We start from the raw sequence: 23,853 nt of genomic DNA, 5'->3' as shown, positions 1-23,853 counted from the left end.
ACTGACCCTCCAAAGATCATCCTGTCCCAGAGTTTGAAATGATGGCCCTAACTCTGCCTTGGTGGTGGTACCAACTGAGCCATGGCTGCTGCCCATCCACTGTCCTCTGACCCCATCACAGAGGAGGACTGCTTGGCCCTGCTCCCTCAGTGCCAATCTCAGGCCTCTTCCCATTACCTTGCACATCCCTCCTTTTTCAGTTGGGCTGTGTTTGTTGCCATCAGCTCCTCTGGGGTAACAGCTTCAGGAAAGCCAGTGTGAAAAATGATGCCAAAGGTTCAGAAGAAAAGTCTTTAATTGTTCTGAGGAAGAGTCACTCAACCCGAAACGTTGGCTCTGATTTCACTCCACAGGTGCTGCCAGACCTGCTGAGCTTTTCCAACATTTCTGTCTTTGTTTCTGATTTACAGCATCCACAGTTCTTTTGGGGTTTTTTAAAGTAATTTGTTGTCTTTTTTAAAGGACACCTTGCTGTGGAAAACAAAGCCCCAGCAGGAGGTGGGGCTGGCACAGAAATCATCATCAGAATCATCACCCTTACCTTTCAAAATAAGCTCCTCTCCCTTACAAATTTGCACTTGCTTCCCCCCCTCCTCTCTGTAGGAATGTGCGCAACCTTCATTACAGGAGACGGGATTAACGTCTGGACGTAAACGCCGCGTGCGGGGGGCTAGTCCATCAGAGATTGAGAAGGAAAGCAGCACCCCTCCTCAGGTTAAAACCCGGCGTACAGCAGGCCGTCTGTCCTCAGGCTCCCTGCTGGATACTGTCCCCTCTCCGAAGGTAAGTTGCAGCATGGCATTACATTCACAGGGCTCTTTCTGCTGATACGTGTGAAAGTCAATGTGTCGGTGCTGTCACCTTCCTCTTCACATCGGATCATGTTGAGGAATCCTGTGTGCCATTTGTAGTGCAGTCGAGGATGTGTGGGGGTTAATGCCTGGCTGTGAGGAGCGAGGGTAGGTCCACATTCTTATTAACCAGCATAGAGTCACAAGGAACCAAAGTAGGTACAGGTATCCAGGCTGCTGCAAGTTAACATAGTCTGAAGGCCCTGCATGCAATCAGTGACAGAGTATAACTTGCAGGCTGCAGGGTATTCTGTTAGGGTCCAGTCCACTGCACTTGCATGCATCAATGTTCGAGTACAACTCAAGGTTGCAGGGTATTCTGTTAGGTTACTTCCCATAGGATGTAGGCAGATAGCAATAGAAGGAGGCTACGTGGCCCACCATTCCGTCTGATCATGGCGGTCCCTGTTCCAACTTTTTGCCCATGCTCTTTGATCCTTTTACCCCTTTGAACATTCAATATTTTGGCTGTAACCACTTTCTCTGGTAGAGAATTCCATAGACTCGCCAGTCTCTAAGTGAAGGCATTTCTGCTCGTCTCCTTCTTAAATCCCTGTGTCCCTCAGTGTATGTGATAAATTAATGTCCTTTAATGTGTGACTATAATCTGAGGCTCCAGCGTATCATGGAAACATAGAAAATAAATGCAGGAGTAGGCCATTCGGCCCTTCAAGCCTGCACCACCATTCCATAGGATCATGGTTGATCATTCAGACTCGGTATCCTAATCCTAGTTTCTCTCCAAAGCCCTTTAACTGCAAGGGCCACGTCTAGCTCCCTGTTGAATGTATCTAATTAATTGGCCCAATAGCTTCCTGTGGTAGAGTATTCCACAGGTTCACAACTCTCCGAGTGAAGTAATTCTTCCTCTTCTCAGTCCTGAATGGCCCATTCCTTTTTCTTAGGCTGTGACCCTTTAGTTGTGAACTTTGCCAACATTGGGAGCGTTCTTCCCACATCTCGCCTGTCCAGTCCCATCAGAATTTTATACGTTTTTATTAGATCACTCCTCATTCTTCTAAGTACAAACCCAGTCGATCCAGTCTTCATATGTCAGTCCTGCCAGTCTGGTGAACCTTTGCTGGACTCCCTCAGAGTAAGAGATCAAAACTGCGCACAATACTAAAGGTGTGGCCTCACCATGGCTGTGTATAACTGCAGCAATGCATCCTTACACTGATACTCGGGCCCTCTCACTATGATGGCTAACATGCCATTAGCTTTCCTCACTGCCTGCTGCACCTGCATGCCAACCTTCAGCAACTGGTTCACCACGACACCTAGGTCTTGTTGTGCCTCACCTTCTCCTAAAGTGCTATCATTTAGATAATCATCTGCCTGCATGTTTTTGCAACCAGAATGGATAACCTCACATTTATCCACATTATATTGCATTTCCAAGTATTTGCCCTCTTAGCCAGTCTCTTCCCGTCACCCTGCAGCCTCTTGGCATCCTCCTCACTATCCTGTTAGCATATCCTGTGCTGTACTGACATCTTCTTGCCTTCCATTAACCACAGATGTATCACTCTCTAAATTAGTTCCCCACAATATTCTTTGCTGCATTTCACAACACAGCAGTGATGAAACCTTTGCACACAAGTGTCCATCAAGGGGAATCATATCCTTTCCTCCCCCAACCTACCTTGCTTTTAGATCAGCTTCTTGTATCCACCAGTCGCCTTCCTGTGTTCAGCCATGTTTAGTGAAGGTACTCTGTCTAGCTTCTGCTGACAATATCCTCCCCACTTTCTCAGGTCATGTTCACAGGGCTGGTCGATGAGAATGGGGTGAAGGTGATTAAACAGCTTGGTGGTGAGGTGGTGGAGTCAGTGCACGACAGCACACACTTAGTCACAGACCGGATTCGCCGTACAGTCAAGTTCCTGTGTGCTGTTGCCAGAGGGATCCCTGTGGTGACCCCGGAGTGGCTGGTAAAGGTGAGAGGAATGATTTTATTGTCATGTATATTATACGGTGAGAAAAACAGGAAAATACAGTGAAAAGCTGGTGCCATTTTAAATCCTTTTAAGAATAAGAAAGAATCAAGGAAGGTGTAGCTGAAAGGCAAGCTGACAATCCTGAGCTGCCACCTGTCTTCCACTGCCTTGCTGTCTACATGGGACCTAACCAGTGTCAAAGTGCCCAGTCTAGCCTGTGCTGAGCTCCCTGTTGATGTTGAAACAAATTCCAGTCCTGTCTGAACTGATACCACTTTCACACTAGATCAGCACAAGTTGGAGAATGGATGTTCCTCCCCTCTCCCTGGTTCAATCTCCGATTGGAGTTCATTCCTTCCCCGGCCTTCTGTAGATGTTGCGGTGGTTCAGTACGTGGCACTGTCACCTCCAGAGTCTAAAGCTCATGACATTGAAAACTTACTCCAGACTCGACAGATAAGAATCTAAGCAAATGCTGCCGAGCAGGGGGTTGAAATGTTAAAAGATACTGTCAGTTAAATGGGTGTCAAAGATTCCATTATTCTTTCGGAGAAGAACAGTTGTCCCTGAAACATCAGAACAAATGATAGACCCCCCCTCCGGAGCACTGTGGCGCAGCCCCCGGGCACTGCAGCGTTCCCACAGAACTGTTTCTATTTTCTCTCCTTTTTATGCATAGCTCTGCGTTTTTGTTTAATCTCGTTTTGTTTTTTTCCTACCCTTCTCTCTCTCTCTCTCCCCTTGCCCCCCGCCCCCCATCTGTCACTCTCTCGCACACCACCTTCTACTTCACTGATTCCGGGACCAGTCTGGGAAGAGTAACTGCTTCCTGTCGACCAGCGGCTTTCTGGTTGATGACAGCGACCAGGAGAAGAAGTTTAACTTCAAGCTGGCTGAGTCCCTGCAGAAAGCCAAGGAGCAGCCTCTTCTTCAGGTTAGTGGCAGTTCTCTCTGATCCAAGGCGTGTGTTAGGGAAAATGTCAGGGGCACGAGGGAGGAAAGGACAGGCCCACTCGGTGGGTGGACACTCCTGGGTACCATTTACACAACATCAGGGGTCAGCTTGGAAAATGGGTGACTTGGTGAATTGGCACTCGCTGCTCTCTCTTGTTTCAGTACCTTTTAATAAGTGGTCCAACAGTGATCCGCACCTGTTTATCTGTGGGCGGCACGGTGGCACAGTGGTTAGCACTGTTGCCTCACAGCGCCAGAGACCCAGGTTCAATTCCCGCCTCAGGCGACTGACTGACTGTGTGGAGTTTGCACATTCTCCCCGTGTCTGCGTGGGTTTCCTCCGGGTGCTCCGGTTTCCTCGCACACTCCAAAAATGTGCAGGTTAGGTGAATTGACCATGCTAAATTGCCCGTAGTGTTAGGTGCAGGGGTAAATGTAGGGGAACAGGTCGGTGTGGACTTGTTGGGCCGAAGGGCCTGTTTCCACACTGTAAGTAATCTAATCTAATCTAATTAAAGTGAGGGATGGATAGATCAATGGTCACGAGGTCACTGAGCCCGAGCTGACAGCTTTCTTGGGGTGGGGTTTGGGAGCCAACCTGGGGAGTGGTGTGGTTTAATGTGTAAACTCCCAGACAATGTAACGGTATGTCCAAGAATTTGCCTTGAGGGGCCAAGGGGTGATGGGTCTGTTTGTTTGTGTTTGTCTGAATCCCGACAGGATTATAGAGTCCACGTGACGTCAGGTGTTCTCCCTGAGCCAAGCCAAATGGAGAGCATTATCCAGTGCAGCGGAGCGACTGTGCTGCCTAAGATGCCACGTGTGTACAAGGTAGGACTCACCCTGCTGCTCTCAGACTGGTTAATGCGCATGCCCATAGGCACTGGGATAATGTAGCCTTACACGGCAAGGAGGGACCTGTGCTGAGAGAAAGCAATGAGTATGTATAATTGAATCCAAGTAGTTGTCAGCCTGTAGTAATTTTCAGGGTTGGGGGTGTGTAACAGAGAGACTCTGAGGGCATGGCATCAAATCCCACCCCAGGATCGATCTGAAATAGGGATCAACAGGCTATTGACATTTGCCCTGTCGGGAAGAATATCTGTCATCCTTTCCTGATTTGGCCTGTGTGTGACTCCACACCCATGGTATGTGTTTAGCTGCCATCTGAAATGGCTGAGCAAATCACTCAGGGCAGTTAAGGATGGGCAATGCCAGCTGTGCCCCATCCCATGAAGGAATTTTAATGTGCTAGCACAGATACAGAAGGATGAGTGACCTGTATCACAAGACAGCAGTTTTCAGAAGTTCCAACTAACGAAACCGTTCCCTCAGCGTTGTCACTTGTTACAGTGTTGGAAATATAGCGGCCAGTTTGTACTCAGCGGGATCTAACAAACAGTTGTAACCAGCTCCCTGGTCCCTGTGATGTTGGTCATAGACCTGCCCTGCTCCTCTTGGAAATGGAGCCCTCGAACAAACAGATTAGGAGCAGGCCAGAACTTCCAATTTTAAAGCTCATCTGCCCCAATCATGCACCATAGTGGGTCTCATCTACATGACAGGGCGTCTGAGCTGTCTGATATCCCATCCTTTGGTCCGACATGCATCAATATCACCCTCTGCACATTCCCTTCAGAGCCACTCACTATCCCGACTTGGAAATATATCGGCTGTTCCTTCAGTGTGGCTGGGTCCCAATCCTGGAATTCCCTCCCTAAGGGACATTGTGGGTCTACCCACCGCACATGGACTGCAGCGGTTCAAGAAGGCAGCTCACCCCCACCTTCTCAAGGGGGGTCAACTAGGGACAGGGGCAGTAAATGCAGCTCACCCCTACCTTCTCAAGGGGGGGCAATAAAGGATGGGCAATAAAGGATGGGCAGTAAATGCTGGGCACAGCCAGCAGTGTCCACATCCTATGAACAAATTTACCAAATGAAACAAAAAATTTCTGTGGAACTGTTCATACAAAAACAGGAAATGCTTTCCTGGAATTCTGGTCAAACTGTGTCTCCTTCATCAGCAACTTGAGAGATTTTAACTGATCCGTTGTCACTAACTGGCTAGAAAATGCCCAAAGTATTAAATAAACACAGGTCCTTTTTACTGACCTGAGTGGCATCCTACACTGTGGGCACTTGTGGGCTGGGGTTAACTTCTCGACAGTTTGTGATTCGAAACCACTTGTGTGGGTTTTTTTTTGCTTCAATGCCACAGGCGAAAACCCTGGTGATTTCGTGCCCAGACGACCTGCCCAAGTGCAAACCTGCCTGGGATGCCAAGGTCCCCATTGTCAATGCAGAATTCATCCTGACCGGGACTCTGCAGCAGGTGGTGGACTTGGTGAGTTATCGACTAGACCAGGACGTCACCGATCAACCAGAGGGGAAGGCTAGAAAGAGGAGTTTGGCTGCAGCACAGACCACTGACAACAGGAAAAAGAAGCGTTGACTCTTTCTTTTAAAACCAGGTGTAGGAATTTTATTGTAGCTGTAAATCTGTAATGTAATTGTATATTTAAAAGAAAACCTAATGTACTGATTAAATTCCCAGTAGTTGGTTGAGGAGTTGTTTTTAACCACTAAGTGTAGACACCTCAGGAATTTTTGTAGTTTTTGCAGAGGTCTTTGAGTGTCTTGTGAGGAACTAAGTTCAGTTGAATGGTAAGGTATTTACCAGTGTGACAGTGACGGGTGTTGCTGTACACCAGGGTTGTAGCCCTGTAAACGTTCAGTCCCAGAGAGACATGAAGAGGGAGCTGTCACTGTGAATACTAGGTATATACATCTCCATGCCACAGAATTGTTTCCTTAACAAAACCTGCTACTGCCATCTTGCTGATCAGTGTGTCCCATATTTTAAGTGTAACAAAAGCTCAATACATTAAAGGCTTTGTATACTTTGTAATCGTGTGTGTCCATGATTTTCGAATTGCCTGCTGTATAAATTCCTGTGTACACTACTCTGGAGGAGGGAGGGAATGTCCATTACGGGCGGGGGTGGGCGGGGCAGGCGCGGGGGCGGGATGGGGCGATACAAGAGTAGGTTATATGGAGCTTAAATTATTTAAGAATATCCCCAAAAATGTCAATTGTTTGTAGACCCTGAAGGTTGGGTGGTCAAGCCTTGTTCAGTGAATTATGTGCAGTAATTATTTAAAGATGTATGAATGATGCTCCCTGCTCTTCCCTATAATATCAGCAGCTGATTGGTATCCAGCGGAGAATGCTGCCTGTGCTGTTTGGCTGGTCACATACAGGGACAGCACACACAAACTACTGGAGACTGGGATCACGAGTTCTGTTCTCCCCTGCTAATTGCTATTTGTGACTGATCCACTCTGGAAAAGTAGTTTCTCCTTAATGCGAAGCGTTAGTTTGCCTCCATGTGATCTCTTTGAAATCTCACCAGTGACTGAATGTCATAGCAGAGCAGGGCACCTTCATTCCAGGCATAAGTCTGTGTTAACTGCTAACTGTAGTGAACTATCTGAATGATTCAGGTGGAGCTCCCTCTCTGCCAGGGTCTGCTGTCCCAATACAACTTCAATTGGTGTAACTGCACCAACCTGAGTAAACAGTATACATGTAGTTCAAACTCTGAGGTGGTGGCATTTGTTTGATGTGATAGTTCTGGATCCGCTTAAAGACAGCACATACTATTTTCAATTAGCTTTGGCCATTTCCAGGTGAAGCCAGTCCACTTAATGACTTCAAGAGATGCCTACTTAGAAACAGAAGATTCGGGTGTTTTGTGAGTCTTGCGTACAAATGTATTAGTTTGCTAAAGTCAAAGCCTTTTTTAAAAAAGGAACTCCATCTTGTGTCTTGTGCAAACAACCACTTGAGTTCGAGTGTACAGAGCAGCTCTCTGGGTCCAGATGGCATTGGATTCCTGTAGGGGAATGTTTATACAGGAGGCCAGTATTATAAGCCATTCCATTGAGACTGGCTGTTCTCCAGCTTCCTGCCACTAACTGTCTGATACACAGTAGCAGGTGGACTCAAAGTGTATGGTTCCCCCCTACCTTGTCTTTTTTGTAGCTACATCAGGATTTCTGATTTCAGCTGACAGGGGTTGAGCAGTGTGTGGCTATCTGCAGGAGGAGGGGGTTCTTGTGGTGTACTGGTAATGTCCTTACCTCTAAGATGGGAGGTTCCACCTGCTCCAAAAGTGTGTAAATAACATCGCTGAACAAGTTTATTTAAAAGTACCTATCAGTAAGTTGCCTCGCTCATGCCCGATCTGATCTCATGAGACTTCATGGGGTCTGGAGTCAATCCTGAGCACAAAGTGAGGTCTGCAGATGCTGGAGATCAGAGCTGAAAATGTGTTGCTGGTTAAAGCACAGCAGGTCAGGCAGCATCCAAGGAACAGGAAATTCGACATTTCGGGCCAGAGCCCTTCATCAGGATTCCTGATGAAGGGCTCTGGCCTGAAACGTCGAATTTCCTGTTCCTTGGATGCTGCCTGACGTGCTGTGCTTTAACCAGCAACACATTTTCAGCTCAATCCTGAGCACTCCCAGGACAACTCCCTCCTGACTCTATATCACTGTCACCACCCTGCCAATGGGACAGGACATACTTAGGGATGGTACTGTCTGTAAGGTATGGTTCCATCAGTATGACTGTCAGAATAGTCTGAGCAAGAGCTGTCCTCCCAGGTATTAGCTAGGAAGTAGCAGGGTTGACAGAGCCAGAATTGTCAGAGTCGATTATAGTGTTTTAGTTGATGCTAGGTGATCTGTGCAGTTTCTAGTAGTCGATACAACCAACTACAACAACTGAAATACTTTCATGGCCATCATTAGATTGTCTAATACTACCTTACCCGCTCTGGTGGGATTCAAACTCAGGTCACCAGAACATTCCCTGGGGCTCTGGATTACTAGTTTAGCAGCAATGTTACTAGGCCCTCAGGGAGTTGAAAGTTAATGTCCTGTCTTAAAAATACTCAAACCAGACCTGCAACACTAAGTTGGGATTTCTCTGCAGAGATACATTGCCTTGAATGCTGCACCTTTCCTGAGATGTGACACAGAAAATTGATTCTTAAGTCATTCTTTCTTTCTTTCTTAATAGAAAACATTTTTCAGCTGAAAAAATAAATACAAACTATGTACAGTTTACAAGGATACAATTGAGAAATGTGAGAAGTGTCTGCAAATAAAGTGCAAGAGTTAACTCTCTAAGAAACATTACTGACCTAAAGGAAAATTCACTGCTCTTTGCTACTCAATGCTGGATGTTCATTTTCACTTTCTTGTGTAGGTGAACACCGATCATGTTCCCAACTACACATAAGCCACAGTCTTCAGGCAGTTCAGTTGGTAATAATGCAGATACCATGGGGAGATCTGAGGAGGTAAGTTGAAAGAGATGCTGGGGGTAGAAATCTCGGCTGTAAATATCCTGTGCAGTAGAGTGAGGTGGAGCAGCTATCCCTGACCCCTAACCCCAGAACAGCTGATTGCCCTGCCGAGGCTCACCTCGATTCCTTTTCCTGTCCTTCATTAAATACAATTATTGGAGATAAACTGCATGCTGGTCTTTCCACTTGAAGACTGGATTCCACTTTCCTTTTCCTACTTGGTCTCCTCTTCCTCGTTTGTGTCTTCACCCTCTTGATCCCCAATCACAGCTGCAGTCAAGAGCTCCAGCTCATTGAAAACCTCAGTAAGGGAGGCTGGATAAGAAAGAAAGAACTTCTGTTCATATTGTCCTCTCACACAGGGTGCTATTCACAATGTAGTCACTGTTACACTGTAGAAATTGCAGCATGAATGGAAACTTGCTAGAGGTGACCGTTTGGCTCATTGCATCTGTACTAGTTCTCCAAAAGAGCGTTTTGCTTAGTCGTTGTCCTGCTTCTTCCCCTTAATCCCAACTATTCTTCCTTTTCAAATAAAAGTAATTCTGTTTTGAATGCCTTGAGCAAAGCTACCTCTCCCTGCCCTGCACTTGCAGACAGCACACTCCAGACCCTAACCCCTTGAGTGAATCCCCCCCACACTCTCAGAAAGTACGCTCCAGATCCTAACTCAAGTGAACCTCCCCCTCCCCCCACACTCTTAGACAGTACACTCCAGACCCTAACCCCTCAAGTGACCCTCCCCCTCCCCCCACACTCTCAGACAGTACACTCCAGCCTCTAACCCCACGTGTGAACCTCCCCCTCCCCCCACACTCTCAGACAGTACACTCCAGACCCTAATCCCTCGAGTGACCCTCCCCCCCACACTCTCAAACAGTACACTCCAGACCCTAACCACTCGAGCAGACCCACCTCCCCCCACACTCTCAATACGCTCCAGATTCTTACTACTCACTGCATGAAATAAAAATAACCGTTAAAAATTATTTGAGGTCACTTTGAATCTTTGTCTCTCATTTTCATCATCCTTGCAGAATTGGGAGCAGTTTGTCCCTGACCTATTCTGCCCAGAACAATCTGCAAGTGAGGCAGCCAATGTACACACACAGCAAGAACAGAAATGAGATCAGTCCACCTGCTTTGGTGATACTGGCTGAGGGACAAGTGACCTATCAAGTGGCTTGTGGAGATTTAATTCTTCCCTATTTTAGTTTGTCTTCTAGTCGAATCATTCCTTTCAAGGAAAACAAATGGATGCCTTACCGATGATGCCCATGCCCAATGAAAGAATTAAGAAACACCTTACCTTTTGTCTGCACCTGGCTGCTGGTTTTTGAGGCCTGTGAGTCTGCTAAGGGTCTGGCCAGCTCCTCTTTGTCAGACAGGGCAGCTGTGGACTGGATAGCTACAGCTCGGCTTTTCCTGAACCGGCTGAGTAACCCTTCTTGCCTCAGTGTGGCCTGTCAGACAGAAACAAAACAAAACCAAACCTCCCTGGTCAGCTTCTCCAGAAATCATTCTTTTCCCCCTACGGCACACAAGTGTGGAAGGCTGAGTTTATTCCCTATGCCTCGCTCGTGTGTCGTTAGCTGTTAACAATAACCTCCAGACAGCAACCTTTCTGGAGTGGGTGGGATTTGCTGGCTCCTCCTCACTGACTGAACAGAGTAAAATCTGATACACGGTTAAACCAAATCTGCACCAGCTCAAATCTGATTTCCTGACCTCCTGAGTGGTTTCAGTGACTGTAATTGAAAATGCCCCATGGCTTTGTTTAATGCTTTTTAAAAAAATGGTGCAATGCCTGGATATGTTTGTGTTGCCTGCAGAGGACTGGTCTCTGTGAGTGAGTGAGTGAGCCATCCTGTGAACCTGGCTGATAAACTGCAATTGGCAGATTGTGTTCTCTTCAATAGGCAAAAGGAAGGTGTCCAGCCATTGTGGCTTTTTTGATTGAAATAAAAGCATAGGAGATAATACGTTTGATGCACTCTCCCATGGCAACGCCGTGACCAATCTGAGGTGATCTGCCAACCAGTCAGCATGGTTTTCTCTTATAAAGGTAATAGGTCAGAGAGGAGGGTGGAGCAGATAGGTGGGAAGGAAGATTCTGGATCAGTGGTACTGGAAGAGCACAGCAGTTCAGGCAGCATCCAACAAGCAGCGAAATCGACGTTTCGGGCAAAAATTCTTCAGGAAGATTGACAAGTGGTATAGGTCATGAGGATGGTGCTGGGTTGGAAGGTTAGAACTAGGGTAAGGTGGGGGGAGGGGAAAATGAGGAAACTGGTGAAGTCCACATTGATGCCCTGGGTTGAAGGGTTCCAAGGTGGAAGATGAGGTGTTCACTTTTGTCTAGGGGAGCTTTTGCTGGTGTACTTGGCACTGATCTTGATTTCCCAGGAACAGCAGAAAACACAGCGTGAACCAGACTGATAGGTCCCTGCAGCATCATCTACTCCCAGGGAATTGACACAAATCTAGGCAATGCAAAGGAGTCTCTCCCACTTTCAGCATCTTCCATTTCTCAGAAACAGGTTTAGATTAGACTTACAGTGTGGAAACAGGCCCTTCGGCCCAACAAGTCCACACCGACCCGCCGAAGCGAAACCCACCCATACCCCTACATTTACCCCTTACCTAACCCTACGGGCAATTTAGCATAGCCAATTCACCTGACCCGCACATCTTTGGACTGTGGGAGGAAACCGGAGCACCCGGAGGAAACCCACGCAGACACGGGGAGAACGTGCAAACTCCACACAGTCAGTCACCTGAGTCGGGAATTGAACCCGGGTCTCAGGTGCTGTGAGGCAGCAGTGCTAACCACTGTGCCACCGTGCCGCCCAAAGGTTGTTTGACCCATAGCAACGTACCTCTGACCGTACATCATTTCACCAGTCAACATATCCCTCGATCCCCTTCCTCTTCACATACACCAAGTTTTTTTTAATCCATCTACACTAACCTGTTAACTGTTTCATCTGGTAGTGACTCCCACAATCCTCTGGGCAAAGCCGTTTCTCGTGATCTGTTTGACTGTGTGGTCTTGGGACCCATAGGGTCAGCCATATCTGTGCCCTGTAAATATAGGGTGCTACTCACCACCAGGAGGTTCCTGTCCCTCTCCAGTTCACGCAGCTTGGTACTGAGTCGCTGGATTTCCTTCTGATGTTGTTCCTCATGTAACTTTTCACAGGCCTGCATTCGCTCCTTGTCCCGAGCTGCCTGTCTCTCAGTTTGACGGAGGGCGACCACTATAAAATCAGGACAGCAGAAAAGCAACTGTCACGCTCAGCAAGGGGCCTGAATAAAATGCTTCAATGGCACAGTTCATAAGTTTGCAAAAACTGTTCTCCTACAGCATCACCACTTTTTACCCAAGTGTGGTACACTGGAAAAACCCCTTTGTTCAGCTCACCTGCTGCCACCTTTAAGCTGCTGCGTGGTCTACGGGAGGCACAGGGTTGCTGATGTCCGTTCGTATTTAAGTGCAGGAGGGCAGAGCAGGGAAGAGGGCAGGTAGGAATCAGACAGTAGAACTGAGGGCTGAATGGGAGGGTAGACTGTCAGAGTTGAGTTGGCACAGGTAGGAGAACGCTGTCACTAAACCTCCAGAGAACCAGGTCACATACAGACTGGAAGAAGGATGGGCCATATGACACAAAAACAGGAGTAGGCCATTTGGCCCCTCGAGCCTGCTCTGCCATTCAATCGGATCATGCACACTTTCCTGACTTCTCTCCACATTCCTTGATTCCCGACTAATCAGCAATCTACCACAGCCTTAGATATACACATGAACTCTGTTCTCCCACAGTTCTCTGGCAAGCAGTTCCAAAGACTCACAACCCTCAGAGAAGAAATTCCTCCTCACCTCCGTCTGAAATCGGTGCCTCTATATGCTGAGACAATGTCCTCTGGTCCGAGACTCTCATGCAGAGAGATATTCTTTCAACACTTAGCCTGTCAAGCTCCTTAAGGATCTTCCATGTTTCAGTGAGATCACCTCTCATGTTTCTAAACTCCAGACCTGTTAAGCCTTTGTACAAAGACAATCCCTCCCATCCCGGGGATCATCCTGGTGAACTTGCTCTGAACTGCAGAGAAGGCTGAGGGAGGAAAGGTTCTTTTGAAATTGGGTTGAGTTCAGATAGTTAGCTCCACAATTGGACACTTGGTGTTTATACTGACTGCTACTGAAGGTAACCAGATTTGGACAGTCTTGATACTAGGAAGATGCTATCATTAACAATATAAGGGCTGTATCTGATGGATTTATTTTGTGGTTGTCACAGAAGACACCAGTATTTTACTACAGCCAGTTTAAAACAAGCTGAGAGTAGAGCCACCCTGTAACTGAAAGGCTGATCACATCATTCATTATTTATTGCTGCCTATAATTGTACTAACTTGGTAGACTTGCAATTTCATGTAAATACTCCACAGAGCATTATCAGATACAAATTACCATTTAGTCACACCAGGGAATATTCAGTCTGATTTCTCACTCACCGGCGCCTCGGTGTGCCCCCTCCTATCCCACTCACCGGCCCCTCAGTGTGCCCCCTCCTATCCCACTCCCCAGCCCCTCGGTGTGCCCCTCCTATCCCACTCACCGGCCCCTGCGTGCACCCCCTCCTATCCCACTCACCGGCCCCTCCGTGCGCCCCTCCTATCTCACTCACCGGCCCCTCGGTGTGCCCCCTCCTATCCCACTCACTAGCCCCTCAGTGTGCCCCTCCTATCCCACTCACCGGCCCCTTGGTGTGCCCCCTCCTATCCCACTCACCGGCCCCTGCGTGCACCCCCTCCTATCCCACTCACCGGCCCCTCGGTGCGCCCCCTCCTATCCCACTCACTGGCCCCTTGGTGTGCCCGCTTCTGCCCCCACCTACCACTGTTGGTGCGCCCGTTCCTCCCCCCCTCCAACATACCAGCCTTGGTGTTGCCCCATCTCCCTTGCCCCTACCTACCAACCTGGGTGTGGCCCCTCCTGCCCCCACCTACCAACTTGGCGCACCCCCCCCCCCCATCTTGCCCCACATACCAGCCTTGGTGTGCCTGCTCCCCCCTTGACCCCACCTACCAACTTTGGTGTGCCCCCTCCCCCCTTGCCCCCACCTACCATGCTTGGTGTGCTCCCTCCTGCCCCCACCTACCAGCCCTAGTGTGCGCCCTTCCCCCCTTGCCCCCACCTACCAGCCTTGGTGTGCCCCCTCCCACCTTGCCCCCACCGACCAGCCTTGGTGTGTGCCCACCAACCTACCACTATTGGCATGCCCCCTCCCCCCTTGCCCCCACCTACCAGCCTTGGCATGCCCCCTCCCCCCTTGCCCCCACCTACCAGCCTTGGTGTGCCCTCTCCGAGCCTCGTTGAGCTGTCTCTCCATCTCGGACAGTTGCTCGGCCAGCCGTCGCTCTGCTTCCTCCACTTTCCCAGCGAGAGCTGCAAAACCAGCAGAGAGCATGTGACGGGGAGGTGGGCAGTGCGAGTCAGGGCTCTGGACATACGAGTGACAAGCACCAACTCATCTCTGCCACCTCAGACAGAAAACTCCTGGGGGAGGGGGTTTCGGTGGTGGGGAAGGGCAGACAGGGATTCCCTATTGGGGTGCAGCACCCTGGGTCCTCTTCACTGTAAGAACTCAGAGATTAACCACTCTTGGAGAGTTGGGCTTTCAGAGCACTAACAAAATCAGCTTCCACATTATGCCCGTCTCTACCCCATTTGGAGTGCATTGTGAATGAGATATTAAACTGAGCTCCCATCTGGCTGCTTGGCTGATGGTAACAGATCCTGGAGCTCCCCTGATATTCTGGCCAGTATTCATCCCTCAACCAACAACATTATCTATGATGAGGGGGTGCCGGTGTGGGACTGGGGTGGAAGAAGTTAAAAATCACACAACACCAGGTTATAGTCCAATCAAAAGACCTCCCACTAGCAACCTGATGAAGGAGTAGCACTCCAAAATCTAGTACTTCCAAATAAACCTGTTGGACGATAACCTGGTGTTGTGTGATTTTTAACATCATTATTGGCAGAGTGGTCGGAAGTGTCGAGATGGACTTGAGTAAAATGTTCAACATGGTTCTGCATGGTAGACCAGTTACCGGTTAGTAAGGTTAGGGCATATGAGATCGTGTAGGAGCTAGTCAATTGGATATAAAATTGGCTCGAAGGTAGGAAACAGAGTGTGGTGGTGGAGGGATGCTTTTCAGACTCAAGGCTTGTGACTGGTGGTGTGCCTCCATGATCGGTGCTTTTCCTCATTTATATAAATGATTTGGATCTGAACACAGGCGGTAGAGTTAGTAAGTTGGCAGATGACAGCAAAACTGGAGGTGTATTGGACAGCAAAGAAGGTTACCTCAGATTACAATGGGATCTTGATCAGATGGATAATTGTGCCAAGGAATGGCAGATGGAGTTTAATTTAGATAAATGTGAGGTGCTGCATTTGGGAAAGGCAAATCCGGGCAGGACTTATACACTGAATGGTAGGGCCCTGGGAAGTGTTGATGAACAGAGACCTTGGAGAGCAGGATCATTGTTCCTTGAAAGTAGGGTCAAAGGTAGAACATGGCAGTGAAGAAGGCATTTGGCACTTTTACCTTCATTGGTCAGAACACTGAGTACAGGAGTTGGGGTGTCATGTTGCAGCTGTAGGGGAGGTCGGTGAGGCCACCTTTGGAATACTATGTACAATCCTGGTCGCCCTTCTATGGGAAGGATGTTGAGAGAGTGCAGAAAAGAGTTACAAGGATGTTGTCAGGGTTGGAGGGTTTGAGCTACAGGGAGAGGCTGAATAAGCTGGGGCTATTTTCCACGGAGCGTCGGAGACTGATGGGTGATCTTATAGAGATTTGTAAAGTCATGAGAGGCATCGATAGGGTAAATAGACAGGGTTTTTTCCCCAGGGTGGGGGCGTCCTAGAGAACATATGTTTAAAGAGAGAGGAAAAGATTTAAAAAGGATCTGAGTGTGAACTTTTTTATGCAGAGGGTGGTGCGTGTGTGGAATGAGCTGCCAGAGGAAGTGGTGGAGGCTGGTACAATTACAACATTTAAAAGGAATCTGGTGGGTATATGAATAGGAAGGGTTTAGAGGAATATGGGCTGGGTGCTGGCAGGTGGGACGAGGTCAGATTGGGATGTCTGGTCAATGCGGATGAGTTGGACTGAAGGCTCTGTTTCCGTGCTATATGACACTGAGACTCTTATTATCACCAACATTTGATTGCAAGCTACATTTGAAGGTACATTTCCATACAGGAGGTCAGGTGACTAAGGTCTGGTCAAAAAAGGAGCATCTGGACGAAGAGGTTACAAAAAGTACTTTCAAATCTTAATTTGGAGATGCCGGTGTTGGACTGGGGTGCACAAAGTTAAAAATCACACAACGCCAGGTTATAGTCCAACAGGTTTATTTGGAAGCACTAGCTTTCAGAGCGCCGCTCCTTCATCAGGTGGTTGTGGAGAATAAGTTCTTAAGACACAGAATTTGAGAAGTCACTTGAGAATGTAACTTTTAAAAAGTTCTGCGATTTACATATGAAACCAGCATGTTCATTTTCAAAGCTGACAGACTCAACAAACAATTCAGGTCTTTTTCAATATGTAATTTCAGTCACACACTGTAAACGTTTGCTGTAAATTCTATATTTTACAATCTCTTACTCCACAACCACCTGATGAAGGACCAGCACTCCAAAAGCTAGTGCTTCCAAAAAACCTGTTGGACTATAACCTGGTGTTGTGTGATGTTTAACATTCAAACCTTGGGAGCTGAAGACCGAGCTGGTAATGGAGGGGTGCACAGAAAAGGGAGATGCACAAGAGGGGTGAAATGCAGAGATTATCGCAGGCCTTAGGGCAGAGGAACATTCCTGAAATAGGGAAAGGTGGAGGCATGGAGGGACATCAACATGAGGATGGCAGTTTAAAACCAGGGGTCTTGCTGAATCAGGAGTTAGTTGCTGAGTGAGGGGAGGGGTTGAGTGAACGGAGTGTTGGTGTGAGTTCAGATCCGAGTGCCAGGGTTCAGGACTGAGCTGTGTTTTTGTTTTTACAGTGTGTGCGAGATGGCAGTTCCAGAGCGGTGGCCCTTCTCCCATCCAGGGGTATCAGCACGGGGATCCCCCCTACCCTGGCTGGACAGGAGAAACTTGCCTTGTTCATATTTCTGCTGCTGCTGGGCCAGCTCGATCTGCAGGCTCTCTGCAGCTCCCTGACTGTCCGCAAGCTCCTTCTGACACTCTCTCAGTTCCTCGGTCAGTCTCTGCTGGCACTGAGTCCTCTCCTCCAAGGCTTCCTCCAGCTGGCCCCTCACTACCAGGTGGTCCTTTAGTTCACTGTCACCTGAAGCAGACCGGGAAATACAAATCCTGGAAAACTGTCCCAGAGAACACTGTGATTCTCAACAAACAAACGAAGATCGCACAGCCCTGATATCATGACAGTGAGAATCCCCGTGTATGCTCAGACAGGTAATAACCAGCTTGGTCTAAGAGGCAGATTTGCAGAACCATCTTTAAGGAGGACAGACAGAAAGTCAAAGGTTTAGTTTGAGCAGCCAAGGGTGGAACAATGAAAACCGAGCATGATGGATATGACGGAGAGCAGACACCTCGCATGGCTTGGGCAAGGCTGTCTTTCCCCAAGTACCAACAGTTTCCCCCTCTCACTTAAACCACTGAAGCTTTGGACACAGGGCAATCGCCCCTGTGGACAGTCGCCCCTCTGAGCTGTCGCCCCTGTGGACAGTCGCCCCGTGAGCTGTTGTCCCTGTGAGCTGTCGCCCTGTGGACAGTCGCACCTGTGTACAGTCGCTCCTGTGAGCTGTCGTCTCTGTGGACAGTCAGCCCTGTGAGCTGTCACCCTTATGGACAGTCGCCCCTGTGCACAGTCGCCCCTGTGTACAATCGCTCCTATGTACAGTCAACTTTGTGAGCTGTCACCCCTGTGGACAGTCGCCCCTGAGAGCTGTTGCCCCTGTGGACAGTCACCCCTGTGAGCTGACACCCCTGTAGACAGTCGTCCCTGTGGGCTGTCGCCCCTGTGAGCTGTCGCCCCTGTGAGCTGTTGTGTCTGTGGACAGATGCCCCTGTGTACAGTTGCCCCTGTGAGCTGTCGCCCCTGTGAGCTGTCGCCCCTGTGGACAGTCGCCCCTGAGGACAGTCGCCCCTTGAGAGCGGTCGCCCCTGTGGGCAGTTGCCCCTATGGACAATCGCCCCTATGAGCCGTTGCCCCTGTGAGCTGTCACCCCGTTGAAATTCGCCCATGTGGGCAGTCGCCCCTGTGAGCTGTCGCCCCTGTGGACAGTCGCCTCTGTGGACAGTTACCCCTGTGGACAGTCGCCCTTGTAGGCAGTTGCCCCTGCGGACAGATGCCCCTGTGTACAGTCGCCCCTGTGAGCTGTCGCCCCTGTGGATAGTTGCCCCTGTGAGCTGTCGCCCTTGTGGATAGTTGCCCCTGTGAGCTGTCGCCCCTGTGGACAGCTGCCCCTGTGTACAGTCGCCCCTGTGGACAGTCGCCCTTGTGGATAGTTGCCCCTGTGAGCTGTCGCCCTTGTGGATAGTTGCCCCTGTGAGCTGTCGCCCCTATGAGCTGTTGCCCTTGTGGACAGTCGTCACTGTGGACAGTCACACCGTGGGAGACATTGCTTCTGGTGAGATTTGTGTACAGAGAATATGACATGAACCCAGTTTGAGTTTTCATCATTTTGATATGAAAATGACTGAATGATAACAGATTCCATGTCAGCCAGGTGCTAACACAGCTAGTGGCTGCTTGAGCCGCCCAGGGCTGTCGGAAGAGAATGAAACCATTTAGCTCTTTGATCCTGCTCACAAATCAACCCAATCATTCTGGATCTCGACTTACTCTCCCTCCAACCACCTTGGAGTGCAGCTCGGCAGGATGGAACGATGGACCTCAGCTAAATGTGCACATGTATGTTTCAGATTTTCGCACTTCATCGTGTGAGGAAGTGCTTCCTGGTGTCTTCCCTGAAGGTCAAAGCCGTTATTTTAAGGTCGTAGCCCCTCCTTGTTCTGACCCCTCATCAGGGGAAGTAGTTTCATTTTACCAACCTTCAGAACACGTATAATTATCTGAAACACTCCAATTCGAGATTAGGCCAGCCCCTAATCTTGCATATGTGCAGGATACAAGCATCACCTTATCAGGGGTTTATAACCAGCACATATAGTACCAGCAAAAATCAGCACTATCGGTCCAAAGTAAGGGACTGTCTGATGCAAAGTGACAAGGACATTATGTACAAAAACTGAATTTGTTGGTGAAACTCAGCAGGTCTGGCAGCATCCATGCAGTGAAAGCACAGTTAACATTTCAAGTCCAGTGACCCTTTGGTCAGAACCATTCCGAACCTGAAACATTGATTTAGCTTTCTCTGCGCAGATGCTGCCAGAACAGCTGAGTTTCTCCAACAAGTTCCGTTTTTGTTTCAGTTCTTTAAACCGATGTTTCCTTTCAGAGGTACCTACACTTCAGCCTAGCCTCAGTAACCTTCTTCTCAATGAGCTGCGAGGTCTTCTTCAGTTCAGCTGCTAACTGGTCCCGTTCCCTGTTCAGCACCTCCAGCTCCTTCTCCAGATCCTCGTGGGAGCGTCTGTGGGAACAGACATCATTAAGGCCAAGAGGTTCATTAGTAGCAAGTCCAGGCCAGGTAGCGATAGGGGACAGACAGACAAGACAGGAATCATGGCTGGGGGAAGAAGGGACTCGACACTCACCCAAAGAGAGTGTGCCTTTGTCCCAGGTACTGACCTGCCAGTGTCCGACCCTGCACCTCCTCTCTTTTCCTGCAGCTGCAGCCGTAAGATTGCATCCTTCCGAGCGAGTAAACCTTGGCAACGTGAGACAGAAACCATCAGTCTACACCCGCACGCCATGCCAGCTCTCCACCATCGAGGGGTACACTCCCAGCTCATCCTGATTAACTAGTTGTTCGGTTTCGGGAAGTCTATCAACCCGGGGCACCCTAACAAGTCCAGGAGTCAGACAGAGGTCATGGCATTTTCCAGCTCGAGTTTTTGGGCTCGGTGAGCAGGCTGAATAACTCCGAGCACAAAGTGCCAGGCCTCGATTAAGCTGGGCGTGTGGTCAGCAGGAGTAGGAAGGGGAAACCTGCCCCTCATCGCTGTTCAGTGATCTCGGTTAAACATTCCTGAGTATAGTTGCTGATAAAGCTACATTCAGTTTAGTGAGGATCTCAACTATGTGCCGAAAGACAGCAACTCTGACCTGGATCCAATTCAATTGATAAGAAATTGCTTACCGTGGATGGTATCGATCCTCTTGTTGGCAAAGGTCACCCTCTGACCAAGGTTCCCCAACCGACACAAGGCCTTCCTTTGCTCTGTCTCCTGCACCAAGAACCTTTGGTAAAAGCTGAGGGGTAATAAAAAGGGTGTGTGTTTTAAATCAACTAACAGTGCAAAAGGGTCCTGCAGATCCCCCGGTTCCACCCCCGGTCTTTAGTTAATCAGTCTCAATCTGGACGATGGTCAATCCTAAACTCAGGGAGTAAGCGCACTGAGGTAAGAAGGTCAGTAACATGAACACAGGCAGATACCATGGGGAATCAGTATCGGATGGCTCAGTAAGCCAACAACAATTTCTGTTTTATATAGCACCACTAAGATAATAAAACATTGCAACGTGCTTCTTCACAGGAGTGATCTAAGGCAAAATTAGACACTGAGCCTAATTGTAAGTAGGGTGTAATGAGCATCCTGAAACAGGCGAAGCAGAGAGACTGAGTTCCCAAACTAGGCGTCTGAAACCACAGCTGCTCACAGCAGAATAGTTAAAACTGAAGTAGTAAAAGAGGTAAGGATTAGATGATATCAATATCTCAGGGGGCTGTGGAGCTGGAGTAGATGAGAGATAGGGAGGGCAAGGACATTGGAAGCTCAAGGAAGAGAATTTTAATCAAAAACAGAAATTGCTGGAGAAGCTCAGCATCTATGGAGAGAAAACAGAGTTTCACGCCCAGCGACACTTTGTACGACCATGAGGATTTTAAAATTGTGTCGCTTAACCCGGAGCCAGTTGTAAGACATGGCTCACAGAGGCACAGTAGGGAACGTGGTGTGAGTAATAACATGGCCGGCAGAGATTTAAATGGCCTCGTGTTTCCAGGAGGCAGAATGGTGGGTGGCCAGCCTCTAGTGTGTTGGAATAGTCAGACCTAGATGAAGGAAAGGACTGGCAGGGGGTTTCAGCAACAGATGAGCTGAGACAGGGGTGCAGTCAGGGTAGGGTTACAGAATGGAAACGGGGGATTTGTGATGGCACAGGTATGCGCTGAGATGTTTATTGAGCCAATCAATGTTTCACTGAGCTACAATGTCAGCCACAGGTACAGTAAGGAAGGTTCCAAGCCAGCCCATTGGTGAAGAGGGATTCAGCCCCTAGCTACTCTCCTACCTGCTGACCACCTCCTTGAGGTGACACAGAGTATTCTCAGCTCGCTCTGCGTTCCCCTGAAACCGCACAGTGTCACTCTGAGCGCTGGCTAATTCCTCTCGGAGAGTCTGTAAAACACAATAAGATTATAAATGTGAGAGAAAAGGAAGAAGAAAGAGAGAGAATTTAAAAAAACGAGTGAGAAGGCCAGAGTATATAAATAGTAATTATATCACTAGTTCACACTGTTAATGGACAGTCACTGGAAACTAAATTAAGGTGCCCATCCTGAGAAACAAGGTATCTGGCAATGTTTTATAGTCAAGTAAGTGCTAACTAAGATGGCACCATTGTTAAACACAATGGTCAATTTTCACAAACAGGGATGTGATGTTGATCGGATAATCCGTCTTCGGGTCGTCTCAGCTGAGGGATAAATGCTGGACGGCTGACCAGAATACCCTTGTCCTTAAAAACACTAACATCAGGTCTTTTACATCCATCTGAGGGGGCGGACTAGGCATCAATTTGTTGTCTCACCTGAAAGATGGCATTTCCTGATGGTGCCAGACTAGACTTTTTTTGCTCAAAGTCTCTGGTGATTTGAACCGAGGATTTTCAGTTTGGATTTTCCCTGAGGCCCGTGTAAGGGATAGCTCCAAAGCAAGGTTTCACAGATGAAATAAACCTATGAACAAACCTCTTACACATCACAGTCTCGGGCGATCCTTGAATAGCCCACTCCCCCTCGTGCCCACCTAAACACTGTCTCAGATGTTTCCTCACCTGGTTTTGTACACGCTCCATGTTCATCTCTGCAGTCCTGTCTTCAAAGCTGTGTAGCAGCAACGCTTGTTCCTGTTCCTTCACCCTCAGCTCTCCTTCCAGGTTAGTGAGCTGGACCAGTAGATAAGTTTGAGATGTGCAGATTTACTTAACAAAATACATCTCCCGACAGGACGACACAGCAGAAACCCAGCCATGTTACAAACCTTTTCCATCTCTGTACGAACCGCTGAATATTTGGAAAAAATGTGGCTTTGTGGTGACTGACTTGGCATTTTTGAAATTTTACGGGTAATTGGTAACAGATGGGGTAAATTTGCTCATGGTGGTAATAGCTGGAAAATGGGATATTAAATTTAGGAATGAAGAGGGAAGAAGGTGGGTGGAACACTTTGCCCCAAGGAATCACCAAGGAAATGGTTTGAATCTCGCTGTTCAGAAACCAAATGAAATTATTTGGGTAATAATACCCATTGGGATGGGAACTCAGCCAGGCCTATTTGGTCTTACCCACATGTGACTGCAGATCACAGTGGTCAGAGCAACTGGTTTTCTCCAGTGCTTCTGTCTTCCGTTTAGATCTCTAACATCCACTGGATTTCTGCTTTTGGCTGCAGGATAGGCTAATATTTATTGCTGTGTTGTTGGCTGAGGGATAAATATTGGTCAGGACGTTGGACAGAAATCCCCTGCACATTTTTAAAAACAGGGCTTTTACATTCACTCAGGGTAGCAACTGGGACTGTATTTATAATGTCTCATCTGAAAGAGACTGAACTGGGAGTGTCTGCATGCATGGACTAGTTGGGCCGAAGGGTCTGTTTCCGTGCTGTACATCTATGTGCATTCAGCTCTGTTGACCTCTCAGTTGAGAGATTTGAGCGTAGTTTGTGCTCACTTCACTGAACATGTATCAGGACACAGGCTGCAGGAAAGCCACTGGAAGATTCCGAGCACATCCCATCGCAAAGCGTGGCTCTGGGATTCAGGCAGCAGGAGGTCTGGGATAGCAGGGAATTGAACGAATTCAGTCCATACCTTGACATGGAGCTGGTTGATATCGTTGGCGTGACTGATTTCCTGTGATTTCAGCTGCACCATGAGAGTGAACACCTTCTCTCTCCACCGTGTGACCAGAGGCAGCCTCTTCGCATTCTCCCCTTCCGGGACACCCTGCTTAGGCTGGCAATGCAAAACAGAAAATGTTCCCCTTGGCTTCCAACATTTCTGAAAGCTACTATCCTGAGTGCGAAGATTCCCGATTCTCGTTCACCCCAGTAACTAGCTGCAACTCAGTGGGAGCACGTTGCTATGGGCTTGAGTTCCCAGACAGAATTCATCTACACCTTCCCCTCTCCAAACCCCATTCAACAACATTCCAGAAGGATTCATTTCTCCCTCTCTGGTCTATCAACTCCTTTAATCAGAGAATCCCTACAGTGTGGAAGCAGGTCACTTGGCTCATTGACTCTCCAAAAAGCATCTCAACCGGACCCACCCCT

The 23,853-nt window shown here is 48.5% G+C and overlaps 2 protein-coding genes across 5 annotated transcripts in view; one reads left to right on the top strand and one right to left on the bottom strand.

The window, feature by feature from the left end:
• mdc1 (mediator of DNA damage checkpoint 1) overlaps nt 1-6,655 on the top strand; it is a 45,769-nt gene extending 39,114 nt beyond the window's left edge. For all 4 annotated transcript variants that reach the window (XM_060850422.1, XM_060850423.1, XM_060850421.1 and 1 more), the window contains 5 exons: nt 604-783; nt 2,609-2,791; nt 3,600-3,725; nt 4,466-4,576; nt 5,966-6,655. In XM_060850422.1, coding sequence (XP_060706405.1) covers nt 604-783; nt 2,609-2,791; nt 3,600-3,725; nt 4,466-4,576; nt 5,966-6,199 — 834 coding nt within the window. In that variant the 3' untranslated portion in view covers nt 6,200-6,655. The remainder of the gene's footprint in view (nt 1-603; nt 784-2,608; nt 2,792-3,599; nt 3,726-4,465; nt 4,577-5,965) is intronic.
• Nucleotides 6,656-8,226: 1,571 nt separating this feature from the next.
• Nucleotides 8,227-23,853, bottom strand: part of cchcr1 (coiled-coil alpha-helical rod protein 1) — a 31,237-nt gene continuing 15,610 nt past the window's right edge. The window contains exons 7-17 of the mRNA XM_060850623.1: nt 23,390-23,533; nt 22,352-22,462; nt 21,587-21,693; nt 20,433-20,545; nt 19,922-20,000; nt 19,639-19,763; nt 17,300-17,488; nt 14,472-14,573; nt 12,230-12,381; nt 10,431-10,584; nt 8,227-9,436 (exon numbers count right to left, since the gene is read on the bottom strand). Of these exons, the coding sequence (XP_060706606.1) occupies nt 9,336-9,436; nt 10,431-10,584; nt 12,230-12,381; nt 14,472-14,573; nt 17,300-17,488; nt 19,639-19,763; nt 19,922-20,000; nt 20,433-20,545; nt 21,587-21,693; nt 22,352-22,462; nt 23,390-23,533 (1,377 nt within the window). The 3' untranslated portion in view covers nt 8,227-9,335. The remainder of the gene's footprint in view (nt 9,437-10,430; nt 10,585-12,229; nt 12,382-14,471; nt 14,574-17,299; nt 17,489-19,638; nt 19,764-19,921; nt 20,001-20,432; nt 20,546-21,586; nt 21,694-22,351; nt 22,463-23,389; nt 23,534-23,853) is intronic.

This window comes from Hemiscyllium ocellatum, chromosome 35 (assembly GCF_020745735.1).
Source record: "Hemiscyllium ocellatum isolate sHemOce1 chromosome 35, sHemOce1.pat.X.cur, whole genome shotgun sequence".
Taxonomy (NCBI): domain Eukaryota; kingdom Metazoa; phylum Chordata; class Chondrichthyes; order Orectolobiformes; family Hemiscylliidae; genus Hemiscyllium; species Hemiscyllium ocellatum.
This window is presented reverse-complemented; position numbering and strand designations above follow the sequence as displayed.